This window comes from Erythrolamprus reginae, chromosome 2 (assembly GCF_031021105.1).
Source record: "Erythrolamprus reginae isolate rEryReg1 chromosome 2, rEryReg1.hap1, whole genome shotgun sequence".
In the NCBI taxonomy this organism is placed as follows: domain Eukaryota; kingdom Metazoa; phylum Chordata; class Lepidosauria; order Squamata; family Dipsadidae; genus Erythrolamprus; species Erythrolamprus reginae.
The window spans coordinates 28,385,976-28,402,456 of NC_091951.1; the positions used below are offsets into that span (position 1 = coordinate 28,385,976).

General features: G+C 41.3%; 1 protein-coding gene across 2 annotated transcripts; it reads right to left on the minus strand.

Moving 5' to 3' along the window:
• Positions 1-2,537: 2,537 nt before the first annotated feature.
• LOC139163040 (zinc finger protein 420-like) lies at positions 2,538-16,177 on the minus strand. 2 transcript variants are annotated; one of them, XM_070743964.1, is made up of 3 exons: positions 15,671-15,816; positions 12,496-14,655; positions 2,538-5,044 (listed from the first exon to the last, which is right to left on the minus strand). In XM_070743964.1, exons 2-3 carry the CDS (start codon positions 14,103-14,105, stop codon positions 3,631-3,633), a joined length of 3,024 nt encoding a protein of 1,007 aa, XP_070600065.1. In that variant the 5' UTR covers positions 14,106-14,655; positions 15,671-15,816; the 3' UTR covers positions 2,538-3,630. The 2 variants fall into 2 exon arrangements, with proteins under 2 accessions (XP_070600065.1, XP_070600064.1); XM_070743963.1 differs by lacking the exon at positions 2,538-5,044 and adding an exon at positions 14,936-15,042 and having other exon boundaries at positions 12,060-14,655; positions 15,671-16,177.
• Positions 16,178-16,481: the final 304 nt, after the last annotated feature.

Genomic DNA, 16,481 nt, shown 5'->3' on the forward strand with positions numbered 1-16,481 from the left:
TATCACCCATTTCCTCCCATGTTGACAGTATGACAGTAACTTGTTGCGTATATCCTAAGATTTTTATTAATATTGCTTCTTCATTGCTTATTTGACCCCTATGACAATCATTAAGTGTTGTATCACATGATTCTTGACAAATGTATCTTTTTCTTTTATGTACGTTGAGAGCATATGCACCAAGACAAATTCCTTGTGCGTCCAATCACACTTGGCCAATAAAATAAAAAAATCTATTCTATTCTATTCTATTCTTTCTCATTTGTACTGCAGCCTCCATTGTCAGCAATGGACCTGGAATGGTCCATCCCAATTCAGCTGGAGCTTTTCCTTCCTCCAAGTCTTTATCATATTACAATCTCCTATTTGATACAGCTGATGCAGTAGCCTTGGGACTAGTAGGGGATGCTTCTATCCATCCTGTTAGAATAGATGATCCACTAAAACGAAAATATATTTTAATTGGCCTATAGGTGGCACTTCAATATACTGTACATACTGTCCTGTAATTTACTTGAATGTTTTGAAGCTGTCTGAGAGGCGTTCTTGCCCGCCCCCCCCCCGTTTTTGGCTGCTTACTAGTTTTTCTGCAAATTAAACATCTTTCACATATTTGCTGTACTATTTATTTATTTTATTTATTTATTAGATTTGTATGCCGCCCCTCTCCGTAGAGATCCCTAAACAGGGCCAGTTTTTCCTGGTTTTGGCCTGCAAAATGCTTCTGGGGGTGGGGGAGGTGAAAAACAGCATACACAAATGCCTCAAAGGCCAAACAATGGGTGAACATTGTGTTTTCCATTTCCGCCAACTCCAGAATGGACAGATATAGACAGAGAGAGGGAGAAAGAATGAGACAGAGGGAGAGAGAGCATGTATGAGAGAAATAGAAATAAAGAGAGGGGGAGAGAGAGACAGAGGGAGGGAGATCTTGCATGAGAGAGAGTGGGATATATATACATTTATATATATAAATTTTGGCAGCCCTTCACTGGCTCCAAGGATCTTGAGAAAAAAATATATATATTTTTCTAAAGATCCTTGGAACCTGTGAAGGGCTACCAAAATTTTTACTACCACACTGTGGGTGTGGATTATGCAAGATGCTCTGCATTTTCTTTCAACATCTTTGAGCACAAATTGGGTGCTCTGGGGTGGAGCTCCATTTTCGCTACCCCACTGCAGTCCACCCCAGCTTGGAGCTAAGAATATTTGCTGTAAAACTGAGTTTTCTGAAGTGGACCGCTAGACTCCTAAACAACTGAAAAAAAGATCTAGTAAAAAGATGTCAACCGAAAGAGCTATGTGCAAACAAAAGCAAATAAAACACCCGGAGGAGCAAAACAAATTAGTTTAATTTTTGTGTATTGTCTAATGCAGTGTTTTTCAACCAGTGTGCCGCGAGACATGGTCAGGTGTGCCGCGAAGCTCAGAGAAAGAAAACAAGAGAGAGAGAAAGAAAGAGAAAGCAAGCAAGAGAGAAGGAAAACAAGAAAGCAAGCAAAAGAAAGCAAGAGAGAGAGAAAGAGAACGAGAAAGCAAGAGAGAGGGCAAGAGAGAGAAAGAAAGCAAGAGGGAGAGAGAGAAAGAGAGGGAGGGAAGGTGGGAGAGAGAAAGACATAGAGGGAGGGAGGGTGAGAGAAAGAGAGCAAAAAAGAGGAAAGAAGGAAGAGAGAAAGAGGGATGGAGAGAGAGAAAAAAGAGGGAGAGAGAGAGAAATAGAGCGAAAGGGAGGAAGATAATTTTTTTGTCCAATCTTTTTTTAGCTGCCCCCCCACTCAATGTGCCCCATGGTTTTGTAAATGTAAAAAATGTGCCGCGGCTCAAAAAAGGTTGAAAATCACTGGTCTAATGGATTGTTAAATTGGCCACCTCCACCTAATCACATGACTTGGGAACATCCACCCAGCTGGTCTGGCCTCCCAACAGTCTGAGGGGCTTTGAATTGGTCCCATTTTACAAGACCCCTGTTTTATAAAGGCTACTGCTACTGCTTCTGGTAATAACAAGCTGTCAGAGTTTCTACAATGAGTTCACTATGCCCTAAATCTTTCCCTTTTGTCCGATGAGTCTCCTTTCAGCCCAAATTTTCCCAAATATTTGCAGTACTCCAAATGCATATTTTGAATCTGTGTAAATGGTGCCCTCTTCATCCTTGATTTAAAGCATAATAAAATTCACAAGTCTGAGCCAACCAGGCTACTGGTAGCCACCCTGTTTCTACTAGAGAACTGTTATCCCCATCCTGACCCCTCACATCCTGGACACAAATTGTTTCAACTCCTACCCTCAAAACGTCACTACAGAGCACTGCACACCAAGACAACTAGACACAAGAACAGTTTTTTTCCGAACGCCATCACTCTACTAAACAAATAATTCCCTCAACACTCCCAGACTTTCTACTCAATCTGCACTTCTACTAGTTTTTCTCATCATTCCTATCACCCATTTCCTCCCATCTTGACTGTATGACTGGCAGCAAAGGATAGGTGCAAATCATATGAAACAATGAAAATGAAATGCAATAATTGTGAGTAATAATATGTCTATCTTTATTGAAATGTATGATACTCAGGTATTACATAATTCACGTATCAATATGTATATATATTGTTAAAAATGACAAAAAATTTAAAAAATCCCTTTTTCAACCACTAAATCAGAGTAGAGTTGAAAGGGACCCTGGAGATTTTCTAGCCCAGCTCCCTCCTGAAGGGAAAAAATATGCTGCAGCAGCGAACAAAATTCACCCTCGTTATTTCTTCTGCATCTCCGTCATGGAGGAACTCAAAGGGCCTGACTTGCTCCCGGCTTCTCCTCCGACCTTCCCTCCACTCACATCCCAGGAGCTGCTCCAACCCTTGAAACTGCATAAGATGCTCCACAGACGCCATAATCCTCCAGCGGCTGAGCCAGAAGACGAACTTCCTCTGCCCTTCGCCTCATCTCTCTATAGCCGCTCTAGCAATCCCCTCTATCATTTTAACCCAATGAATCTCAGCCTCTCCCAGTGGTTTTTGGCCCTGGGAAGGGCTGTTTCGCCCTTTGAGCGCTTCAGGGCAGCTTCCCTGAACGTGCTGGACTGCAAAAAACAGCACAATGGGCAAACTGGAAAGCTGTTTTTTCGAAGTTCTGTTTGCCTGTTTGGCTGTTTTTTCACCATCCAAGTTTCAATGAGGAAGAAGAAAGGAAACTGATCAATGGCTTGTAGGCTAAAACATACCAAGAACATTTAGACAAATTCAGCATGGCTAGACTAGGGAAGACAAGAATCAAGTGTGACATGATGGCAGTTTTCCAATCTTTGAGAGGCTGTTATAAAGTGGGGAGGCAGGGAGAGAAACTATTTTTCAAAGCACCAGAAACCAAAGAAGAAATTATGGGTGGACATTGATCAAGGAGAGATTCAAATTAGAAATAAGGATAATTTTAAGACAGAACAATCAATCAATTTAAAAAGTAGTCTGAACTCTGTATGAATAGTGTCTGCAATCTGGGTGTTTGAATGATTACTCCCCTATCTGTAACTTTACATGCTTTATGAGGTTAGATCTATAACTGAAATCTTTTCCACAATCGGGGGACATTCATAAGGTTTCTTTCCTGTATGAGCCCTCCACTGTCTCATCAAATGGGAATTCCAATTAAAACTTTTCCCACATTAAGACACTCATATGGTTTTTCTTCTGTGTGAGTTTTCCGGTGTCTCGCCAAGTAGGAATTCTGAGTGAAACCTTTCCCACAATCCCAACACTGATATGGTTTATCTCCAGTGTGAGTCCTCTTGTGTCTAACCAGGTAGGAATTCAGACTGAAACTTTTCCCACAATCATGACATTTATACGGTTTCTCTCCGGTATGTGTTGTCTGGTGTTCTACCAGGTGGGAATTCTGACTGAAACTTTTCCCACAAACAGGACATTCAAAGAGTTTCTCCCCTGTGTGAGTACTCTTGTGCTTCACCAGGTTGGAATGCATGCTAAAACTTTTCCCACATTCAAGACACTCATATGGTTTCTCTCCTGTGTGAGTCTTCCAGTGCTTCCCCAGGTCAGACTTGCAAATGAAACCTTTCTCACATTTTGAACACTCATAAGGTTTTTCTCCTGTATGAATCCTCTGGTGTATAACCAGGTGGGAGTTCTGACTGAAATCTTTCCCACAATGCAGACATTGATATGGTTTTTCTCCTGTGTGTGTTCTCTGGTGTATCACCAAATTGGAATTCTGACTGAAGTTTTTCCCACAATACAGACACTCGTATGGTTTCTCTCCAGTGTGCGTCTTCTGGTGCTTCACCAGTTCAGACTTACAACTGAAACCTTTCCCACATTCTGAACACTCATATGGTTTTACTCCTGTGTGAGTCCTCTGGTGAATCACCAAGTTGGAATTCTGCTTGAAACTTTTTCCACATTCCAGACACTCATAGGGTTTGTCTCCTGTATGAGTCCTCTGGTGAATCACCAAACTGGAATTCTGCTTGAAATGTTTCCCACAATGCAGACACTGATACAGTTTGTTCCCTGTGTGAGTTCTTTGGTGCATCACCAGGTGGGAATTCCATCTAAATCTTTTCCCACAATCTAGGCATTCATGTGTTTTTTCTCTTGAGTGAATACTGTGATGTTCCACCAGATGAGAATTCTGCCTGAAACTTTTCCCACAATAAAGACACTCATAGGGCTTTTCTCCTGTGTGAATCCTCTGATGATTCACCAGGTTGGAATTATCTTGGAAACATTTCCCACAATCTGAACATTCATATGGTTTTTCTCCTGTGTGAGTTCTCCGATGTCTCACCAGATTGGAATTCTGTCTGAAACACTTCCCACACTCTGCACATTCATATGGTTTCTCTCCTGTGTGAGTCCTCTGGTGTATTTCCAGATTGCAATTCTGACTGAAGCTTTTCCCACAATCGGGACATTCAAAGGGTTTCTCCCCAGTGTGAGTCCTCTTGTGTCTCACCAGATTGCAATGCATGCTAAATCTTTTGCCACATTGGGAGCACTGATAGAGCTTCTCTCCAGTATGAGTCCTTCCATGAACCACAAGGAAGCTTTTACGAGTAAAGCTTTTGCCACAGTCCAAACATTTGTATGGTTTTTCGCGGGATGGATCCAGCTGGGCAGAATCAGCTGTGATCTGCATTCTGGGTTTGTACCACATTAGGCAGTCCGTGGGATTTTTCTAACATTGATATTCTTGGATTTTTGAGGCGAAAAATATTTCTATTTTTTTTTACCAGATGGTTGTTTGATACAAGCCACTCTTTCTTTCATCAAAGGCCTACCTGTTTTGGCTCTCCAAACTCACTTCCAAGTGTTCTCCATTTTCTCTTTATTTAGAAATTATCTTCCTTGACAGTTCATGTCTTGTATTCTTCAATTCCATATACTCAATTTTTTCCAGATCAGAACTTTGTTCTTGTTATTCTTTTCCCTGTCTCTCATCTGTTGCAGAATAACAGTTTTTACACTTTACAGAGGAATTGGAAAAATATTTTGATTGATGGCTTATTTTGCGTTTAATGCTGCTTTTCATTCTCTGTTGTGCAGAGTGCTCTTCTTGGTATCCTCTCTCTCTCTGTAATATTAATATAAATGCATTAGTTCAATTATTGTTTAAAAATGGTTGAAGGACATGTGAAAACAGCAAAAAAACACCCCATGTATTAGTATGGGGGAAAAACAAACACCAAAATTCTATTTTAATCTCTAATATTACTTGTTCTGTCTGGGTCCCCCCAGACGCCAACACCAACCAAAAAGAGTAGCCAGACACACTGGTAAAAAGCAAAGGCAGTTTATATAATTCAAAGCAAACACAGGTAACAAAAACTGTTCTTACAGACAGGAACACTATGAAGCTTCACATAGGTTTCACGAAGGCCAGGCAATAAAACAGGATTCTTGCTGGCAAAAACAACGCTGGAGATAATAAAACCCACGCCTCCCCCAAGTCTTCCAGACTTCTAGGCCACAAGCCAAGATCAGAGACGCCGAGAATCGAAGCAAGGTCACAGGACTCCTAGTTGATAACTCTCCACAAGACTGTAAGGGCGGGCCTGCCTTTTCAACCCTGCTGAGGAGAACAACACCCAAACCCAGCTGTTGCCAATTCAGGGATGGAAATACCTTTCTAATTGGCCCCGTCTTTGAGCTGCACGTCGCTGCCTCATGTCTATTATAGCCTGTGCGTCTTCATCCAATGACTCCAGGCTACTAGCTGGGGAGAGGCCCCCCCCCGGGGGTCTCAGGCTGCTCTCCCACCTCCTCTTCCTGAGGTTCCTCTCCCCTGTCTGCCTGGTCCTCCCCCTCCTGTTCACTGTCCTCCTCCTCTGGGCATGGATCCGGCAGAGATCCAGCCGGTCCGTGAGGAGCCTCAGGCTGAATCACAACAATTACTTATGATTGATTTGGAATATAAAAAACTTAACAAGATCCAAGTTGAAATATCAACTCAATCATGAGCATATCCTCTGCCCATGAAACTCCTCACTTGCCAGGAAAAAATACATGTCAACAATAGAAACCCAGTGTTGTGTGAAGGCTGAAGGGGATGGGTGGTTAACTATTATGAAAAACAGATTTCTTGCCAGCAGGAAATTACAGGCAGCATTTTTATATTGTCCATTCATCTTAATGGGTTGGTTTTATTATTATTTTAAAAAGGGTTGCAGAAAATGTGTAAGGAGCAAAAAAAAACCACTGCATGTATTCACGAAAAAAGAATCACCGAAATTCTGGTTGTACCTCTAAAATTAATTAGGATTCATTTGGGAAATAGGTTAGCAAGATCAAGCTCAAATGTTAACTCAATCATAAGATTCTCTTTTTGGCTTGGGTAAGTCCCTTCTACATGCATGCATGAGCACATAAATAGAAACCATCAATTTATGTGTGTAGACAATATATGTGTTTTTCAGTGTGCAAAATGTTCCAGAAGTGCATTTGCTCAAATTTTTTAAATCTAATTTTAGAAAGGTGGGGACACTAACAGATGAAATGATGCAAGATTTAAAGTACTCCTTTTGCCTATGCAGCTCCTCACTTATCATCAAAGCAACATATCAATAAAATCTCAAGAATTGAAAATTGTAGAGGGATAGTTTAACTTACAAATATATTAATAGAAATATGACTTCAACACAATTTACTGTAGAAAGGATTACAAAGGTTTAATGTATTAATAATAATAATTAATAATAATAATTTAGTAGACTTGTATGCCATCCCTCTCCAAAGACTCGGGGCGGCTTGTTTTTGATGGTTTGTTTGTTTTTCCTACTTTTGTGTTCCTGTCTTAGTCTGTATGGTTTTGTTTAAAGTTTGTATTTTAATGTTTAAAATATTTTTTTAATGTTTTCTATTCAATAAAAAATCTCCCAAATCTGTCATCTCCGGGGAGAAAATCACAGGCAGAAGTTTTAAATCGTGTAGAGGAATAAAATTTGGGGAGCGAAATAAGATGCAGCAGGAACCCACGTGTTTCGTTTTTTTCCTTTTGCTGCTTCCCCGCCATGGAGGAACCCAAAGGGACCGACTTGTTCCCGGCTTCCCCTCCGACCTTCCCTCCACTCACCTCCCAGGAACCGCTTCGACTCTTGAAACTGCCCAAGAAGTTCCGCCGCCGCCATCCTCCTCCCGTGGGTTAACCCGGAAGAGGAACTTTAAGTGTCATTCGCCTCATCGTCTCTCTACATACACTCTAGCAGTCCACTACTCTATTGTTTCAACTGGTTCACCATAAGTCTCTTCTCCCACCCCTTTCCTAGAATAGCTCAGCTGCTGCTGTACCGAGTATTACGCCGTCTAGATTTTCTCATTGGTTCCGAGCTTCCTTAAGTTTTATTCCTATATCTTCTCTATTCTTTCTTAGATATATTTTACTATGAGTATATCCTCTATAACCTTCATTATGTATTTTACTATGTGTATACCCACTAAAACCCTCATTGTGTATTGGACAAAATCAATAAAAATAAATAAGTAAGTAAGTAAGTGCCATCAAGTCTTATTCAACTCCAATAGGGCTCATACATGGCTTTTCACCCTGAGGCTCTATTACCAAACCCTTTCTTTCAGGTCCCCCAGGAGGGCATTCCTTGTCCGTGCAGCTGAGTTTGCCAGAAGCAGCAACTAAACAAAAGGAAAACTCCATTTTTGGAGGTTGGGGGGGGGAGAGAAATGACATACAAATAGGAAAAGAGGGAGATGTCCCTTGCGGCATGGTATATCCCAAGGGTAGGCAAAATTGGCTCTTCTATGACTTGTGGACTTCAACTCCCAGAATTCCTGAGCTAATCATGCTAGCTCAGGAATTCTGGGAGTTGAAGTCCACATGTCATAGAAGAACCAACTTTGCCTACCTGGTATATCCTATTAGCGCTCCATCCCTTCTTAGCAATTTATAGCCTGGCGCCAATTGTCTACGGGGATTCTCAGTCCCCCAGGTCATAACATCAATGGATTTCCAGAAAAATTAAAGGAAGCATTTTGGTTCAAGGTGTGGACAACACAGACTTGCCTCTCACATTCTGTACCTGTCTTGAGCAGTGAAGGGACACAGGAAAAGAAAACATCCTGCACTCATGATGGCTCCATACCCATTTGCACTACTCAAGTGACACTGAGGACACAGATAAATCTCCAAGTGGCCTCAATGACTCTCTGGAAGGAATGCAAATGACCAGCTGTCTGCCAGGATTAGGAAACCTTCCATCCTCCACCATCCAGTCTCATCTGAAGAAGCTTCTTGGATGATGTGAGAAATATAGAGAGAGATATGGCCTGAAAATTGTATGTTATAGATATATTCTAGAAGGAAAAGTGAACTTTTAAACCTTGGCACTCATAGCCAGTTAGGAAGTTGCACAAGACAGAGAAAAACATGTTTATTGAGAAACAGTATGCTGACGATGGCTGTTATGGGCCAGAAAACCATCAGAGAGTCAACAAAACAAGTATAATTTATGATTCTGGGGAAGCATTGAGAAATAGGAAGTTGGCTTTGGATAATATGCCCATATATAGATAGTGGGAAGAGGGCGGTCGATGTTATATTCAATACTATAAATATATCATTGTATTTCCAGCTAAGTTATCGCAAAGTAAAAGTTAAAAGATAAAGCAGCTCATCAAGGTTCCAAGTAACAAACCAAATGCAATCAAAACTCCAAGACCAAGCTGCTCCTCAAAATCCAGATTTATTAGGCATGTCCTATTGGTACATCTGGTGAAAACCCGACCCTGAAGGATTTTCCCACCCAAATTAAAAATCAAAATTCTTCCCCTCAGTCCAGTTTCATCACATGGTCCCAACTCCAGCTGGTTTCAGTCCATGCCTCCACAGCACCTAGTCAGAATATCCTTGGTTCCCAGGAGAATGAATTTTATTTTGGCTACATATCCCCAGCTATCCCTATTCCCCCCTCCCGTTCCCACAGCCCCAACCAGCCTTGCTGAAGCGGCCTTGAAGGCTTTCCAAAATGGCTTCAAGGTTGATAGCACTAGCATTAATTATTATTTATTAGATTTGTATGCCGCTCCTGTCTGTAGACTCGGGGTGGCTCACAACAATAACAATGACAATGTCAGAACAAATCTAATACTTTTAAAAAACACTAAAAACACCATTATTAAAAGCAAGCATACACACAAGCATACCATGCATAAACTGTATAGGCCCGGGGAAGATGTCTCAGTTCCCCCATGCCTGACGGCAGAGATGGGTCTTAAGAACTTTACGAAAGGCAAGGAGGGTGGGGGCAGTTCTGATCTCTGGGGGGAGCTGGTTCCAGGGGTTCAGGGCCACCACAGAGAAGGCTCTTCTCCTGGGTCCCGCCAAACGACATGGTTTAGTCCAGTGATTTTCAACCTTTTTTGAGCCACGGCACATTTTTTACATTTACAAAACCCTGGGGCACATTGAGGGGGGCGGGGCGGCTAAAAAAAGTTTGGACAAATTTTTTTTCTCTCTTCCTCCCTTTCGCTCTATTTCTCTCTCCCTCCTTCTTTCTCTCCCTTCTTTTTTTCTCTCTCTCTCCATCCCTCTTTCTTTCTCTCTTCCTTCCTTCCTCTCTTTTTTGCTCTCTTTCTCCCTCCCTCCCTCCCTCTATGTCTTTCTCTCTCCCACCTTCCCTCCCGCTCTTTCTCTCTCTCTCTTTCTTTCTTTCTCTCTCTTGCTCTCTCCCTTGCTTTCTTTCTCTCTCTCTCTTTCTTTCTCTCTCTCTCTTTCTTTCTTTCTCTCTCTCTTTCTTTCTCTCGTTTTCTTTCTCTCTCTGAGCTTCGCGGCACACCTGACCATGTCTCACGGCACACTAGTGTGCCGCGGCACACTGGTTGAAAAACACTGGTTTAGTCGATGGGACCTGGAGAAGGCCAACTCTGTGGGACCTAACCCGTCGCTGGGATTCATGTGGCAGAAGGCGGTCCCGGAGATATTCTGGTCCAATGCCATGAAGGGCTTTATAGGTCATAACCAACAGTTTGAATTGTGACCAGAAATTGATCGGCAACCGATGCAGACTGCAGAGTGTTGGTGTAACATGGGCATACCTTGGGAAACTGTTGCAGTCCAAGAACCACCCATATTTCTTTTCCATGTCAGGAGAGGGCTGGAAAAGTAATTGCCTTTCTGGACAGTTGGCAGTCTGGACAGTTTTATTCCTCCAACAGCAGTTTTCTATTGACCATAAAATCGCGAGAGATTTCCCTAGCAAAGGAGTTCAAGGCATTGCTGCAGATTCAAATCTTTTCTAATTGCAGCTGAAGAAGACAATGAAAGTTTGGCAGCCTAGAACTTAAACTCACCCACCGATTGCAGCTCTGACTTTGCCACTCAGAGAAAGAGCTATGGAGGAGGAAGACAACCTGGGCCCTTTTCAGTCTGGTAGGGAATGATAGTGTGGAATGCCATGGTGTGGGAGCTTGTCAAATGTCAAGGTCTTGTATTTTGCTATTTGATATATATGGGTTTATTATATATGCTATACAGTAATCCCTTGCTACTTCGTGGTTCATCTTTGGTGGATTCGCTATTTCACGGGTTTTCAAAGAGGGCTTAAATCCATTGAAAATTTTAAATCCATTAAAAATTCTTAAAATTCTTCTACAGTACTACTGTACTCTATTAAAGAAACTGGTAGGATATCATATGTAGTTCCAGCTGAAAAACATTATAGAATAACTGTTTAATGCAAAGGTGGGTTTTAAAAGTCTAAATACTTTTAGCAAAAACTTCAGAAGAGAAGGATTTAGGGGTAGTGATTTCTGACAGTCTCAAAATGGGTGAACAGTGCAGTCAGGCGGTAGGGAAAGCAAGTAGGATGCTTGGCTGCATAGCTAGAGGTATAACAAGCAGGAAGAGGGAGATTATGATCCCGCTATATAGAGTGCTGGTGAGACCACATTTGGAATACTGTGTTCAGTTCTGGAGACCTCACCTACAAAAAGATATTGACAAAATTGAACGGGTCCAAAGATGGGCTACAAGAATGGTGGAATGTCTTAAGCATAAAACGTATCAGGAAAGACTTAATGAACTCAATCTGTATAGTCTGGAGGACAGAAGGAAAAGGGGGGACATGATCGAAACATTTAAATATGTTAAAGGGTTAAATAAGGTCCAGGAGGGAAGTGTTTTTAATAGGAAAGTGAACACAAGAACAAGGGGACACAATCTGAAGTTAGTTGGGGGAAAGATCAAAAGCAACATGAGAAAATATTATTTTACTGAAAGAGTAGTAGATCCTTGGAACAAACTTCCAGCAGACGTGGTTGGTAAATCCACAGGAACTGAATTTAAACATGCTTGGGATAAACATAGATCCATCCTAAGATAAAATACAGAAAATAGTATAAGGGCAGACTAGATGGATCATAAGGTCTTTTTCTGCCGTCAGTCTTCTATGTTTCTATGTTTCTAAATACATAAAAATATCTTTCCTCTACTTCATGGAAATTCATTTTTTACAGGTGGTCTTGGAACGCATCCCCCGCAAACAATGAGAGATCACTGTATATGTGCTTTATTAAATTAAATTAAATTGATTGGTTTATGTATTTTATTGTTGTAAGCCCTCTGGAGTCACATTTGTCTACCATACACATTATCTTAATAAAAATACATACATGTACATAATTTTATCCCACCTAATTAATAACTCAAGGAGGCAAATAGACCTAACAGAGATCTAAGAGCCTATTCTCTTGCCTAGCATGGCATTTCCTCTCAAAACTGTGAAAAGGAACAACCACATAACTCCAGAGGAAGGAAGCTCAGATTTCCTCCCTCATGTTTGATTCCAACATATTTAACTAAAAAGAGTAAGGCTGGGCTTCCAAAGAGAGAAATGAAATTCAAGATTCCTCTACACACATCAATTTTTGCTTAATATGGAATTTCTTGTGTGCGGTAAGAGATGAATTTTGTGTGAAACACTTCTGACAATGTGGACACTTGAATGGTTTCTCCCCTGTGTGTAACCTTACATGATTTATAAGGCTAGACCTGATACTGAAATCTTTCCCACAATCTGGACACTCATAGGGTTTCTCCCCTGTGTGAGTCCTCGAGTGTATCACCAAGCCAGAATTCCGAATGAAACTTTTTCCACATTCAGGACACTCATATGGTTTTTCACCTGTGTGTATTCTCTGGTGTTTAACAAGGTAGGAATTCTGACTGAAACCTTTCCCACAAAACAGACACTCATATGGTTTCTCTCCTGTGTGAGACTTCTGGTGTAATATCAGATGAGAATTCTGACTGAAACTTTTTCCACAATCTGGACACTCATACAGTTTCTCTCCTGTGTGATACCTCTGATGTATCACCAAATCAGAATTTCGAATAAAACTTTTCCCACAATCGAGACATTCATATGGTTTTTCTCCTGTGTGGGTCCTCTGGTGCATCACTAGGGTAGAATTCCAATTGAAACTTTTACCACAATCCAGACACTGATACGGTTTGTCCCCTGTGTGAGATCTCTGGTGTACTACCAGGTGAGAATTCCGATAGAAACCTTTCCCACAATCTGGACACTTAAATGTTTTCTCTCCTGTGTGAGTCCTGCGGTGTTGAACAAGGTGAGAATTTCGAATGAAAGTTTTCCCACACTCCAGACACTCAAACGGTTTTTCTCCAGTGTGAATTCTCTGATGTATCACAAGTTCAGAACTCCAATTGAAACCTTTTCCACAATCAGGGCATTCAAATGGTTTATCTCCTGTGTGAATCCTCTGGTGCATGAGCAGTTTGGAATTCCTACTAAAAAGTTTCCCACAATCAAGACACTCATATGGTATCTCTCCAGTGTGAGTCCTCTGGTGTATTACCAAGTTGGCATTCTGACTGAAACTTTTCCCACAATCGGGACACTCATATGGTTTCTCACCTGTGTGACTCCTCTGGTGAATCACCAGCTTGGAATTCTGCTTAAAACTCTTCCCACAATTGGGACACTCATATGGTTTCTCTCCCGTGTGAATCCTCTGGTGTATCATCAACTTAGAATTCTGACTGAAACTTTTCCCACAATCTGGACACTCATACGGTCTCTCTCCGGTGTGAGTCCTCCGGTGTTCCACAAGGTGGGAATTCCGACTGAAACCTTTCCCACAATCCGGACACTCATATGGTTTTTCTCCAGTGTGAGTCCTCCGGTGTACTTCCAACTCAGAATTCCAATTGAAACCTTTCCCACAATCTGGACACTTATATGGTTTCTCTCCTGTGTGAGTCCTCTGGTGTATCACTAGCTTAGAATTCTGCTGGAAAGTTTTCCCACAATCCTGACACTCGTATGGTTTTTCTCCGGTATGAGTCCTCTGGTGTATCATCAGGTTCGAATTTTGACTGAACCTTTTCCCACAATCTGGACACTCATATGGTTTCTCTCCTGTGTGAGTTCTCTGGTGTATCGCCAGCTTGGAATTATGCAGAAAACGTTTCCCACAATACAGACACTCATATGGTTTCTCCCTAATGTGAGTTTTTTTGTGTATCAGAATATTGGTGTGCATGTTAAATCTTTTGTCACAATGGGAGGAATGGTAGTGCTTCTCTTCAGAATGGGTCCTTCCACAAATCATGAAACTATTCTGAGTAAAGTTTCCATGGCATTCCAAACATTTATATGGCTTTTCACAGGGTGGTGCAGCTTATGCATCAATCAGACATGATCTGCAAACTTTGTTTTTTCTAAAGTAAGCAGTCTCTGCGGTTTTTCCAACACTGAGAATTTTGGATTTTTGCAGAAGTGAAATATATTACTGATCTCCTGCTGCCTGGTGGTTGTTTATTTCAAGCCATTATTTTCTTCCTCAAAGGGTTTCATTAATGCTTGCTAATTTTGGCTATACATGGAACCTTTTTTTCCCTACTGACCTCAAGTTGTGCCTCACTTTTTCTTTATTTAAATATTATCCTCTTTGATTTAGTTTTTAGTTCTGTGTGCTCTATTTTTTCCAGTTCAAAACTTTGTTCTTGTTACTCTTTCCCTCATCTTCATCTGCTGAGAAAGAAGAGTTTTTAAACTTTTCAGAGGAATTAGAAAATATTTTGAATGATGGCTTATTTTGCACTTTAATGCTCCTTTTCATTCTCTGTCGTCCAGAGTGCTCTTCTTGGCATCCTCTTTCTCTGTAAGATTAATATAAAGAAGTTAGTTTCAGTAGTGTTTAAAAAATGGCTGAAGGACATGTGGAAGCAACAAAAAACAACAACAACTCATCCCATATATTAGCATGAAAAAACAAACACTAAAATTCTATTTTAACCTGATATTAATTATGATTGATTTGACATAGAGAAGCTTAACAAGATACAAATTCAAATATTGATGCCATCATAAAATTCTCTTTTTCAATCAATCAATCAATCAATCAATCAATCAATCAATCAGAGTAGCATTGAGAGAGACCTTGGAAGTCTTCTAGTCCTGCTCCCTCCTAAAGCAGATGTATGGTAGTCTCCGGAGAAGGGCGGCATACGAGTCTCCGAGTCTCCAGAGAGGGGCGGGATACAAATCTAATAAATTAAATTAAATTAAATTAAATGGTAGGATATTACAACTTAACTTTTTGGCTTGGGTAAATACACTCATGTATGCATGCATATGAGCACAGAAATGAACATGTATAGATGTATGTAGACAATCTATGTGTATCTCGGTGTGCAAAATGTCCCAAAGTGCATTCGGTCAAATTGTTTGATCCAAGTTTAGAAGGTGGGGGGTAATTTATGAAATGGTGCCCAAATCCTATTCAAGTTATAAAGCAGAGGTCTTCAAACTTGGCAACTTGAAGACTTGTGGACTTCAACTCCCAGAATTCTCCAGCCACGAAGCTCCTCCCTTCCCAGTAAAACAACATGTCAATAAAATCATAAGAAATCAACAGGTACACGAAAGCTGGTGTTTAAGATGGGTATTTAAGAAACATGATTTTTTTAAAAATCTCCCAGCAGAACATTCCAGGCAGCAGTTTTAAATCGTGTAGCCCCAGAGGAAGAATATTTGCGAAGGAAAAGAACATGCAGCAGCTCCTTTGCAACGTTTCCACTTTCACCCTCGTTGCATCCTCCGCATCTACGCTCTGGAGGAACCCAAAAGGCCCGACTTACTCCGGGCTTCTCCTCCGACTTTCCCTCCACTCACCTCCCAGGAGCCGCTCCGACACTTTAAACAGCACAAAAGGCTCCGTCCACGCCATCCTCTTCCAGAGGCTAAGCCGGAAGTGGAAGTTCCTTTATTCTTCTCCTCCTCTCTTCCCTATCCCCTCTAGGAATAGAATGATCCATCGTTTTCACTCGTTGCAGCAGTTCTTAGACTAGCTCTGTCGCCGTTGCTCGGTACCTGCTTTTTACGCGCGAGGGTTGCTTTTCTGTAGCCCGCCATCTAGTGGCATAAAGCGGAGGAACAGGCTCGATCTGTCCTAAGGCGTTCTCATTGATTCCGTGCTTCCTTAAGTGCCACCAAGTCCTATTCAACTCCCATCGGTAGCTTTTCTCCCTGAGGCTCCATCCCAAACCTTTTCTTTCAGGTCTCCCAAGAAAGCATCCATGGTCCCTGCAGCTGAGCCCGCATCTGTGTCTGCCACAAACGGCCACAAAACCGAAGGAAAGTGCCCTTTTCGGGGAGGCAGGGGTAGATACGAGGTGCAAATAGGAAAAGAGAAAGTGCTGTTCACGTGGTTCCAACCACTATTTCCTCGGGGTGTGGGTTTGGGTGAAAGATGTGCAGAATAACAAAAATGACCCTAGAATTACAAGACAAAGAAGAAACAGAATATTACAGAACCTGGGACAGGCGGTATACCTGGTCAAATAGAATAAATAACATAAATAAATATGATAAAACTGTAAAACAAATTAGAAATAAACAAAAGACGATACCCTTGATCAAGTACTCCACAAATCGTTTGAAAATGAATAAAGAAGATAGGTAATCTTACAAACCTCAGAACTGC

Coding starts and splice junctions, on each gene's coding strand:
- LOC139163040 (XM_070743964.1), bottom strand. CDS start 14,105: ATGATTTGTGGAAGGACCCATTCTGAAGAGAAGCACTACCATTCCTCC. Junction 5,045..12,495: donor AGCCTTATAAATCATGTAAG/GTTACACACAGG, acceptor GGTTCATGGAAG/GACTCATACTGGAGAGAAGC.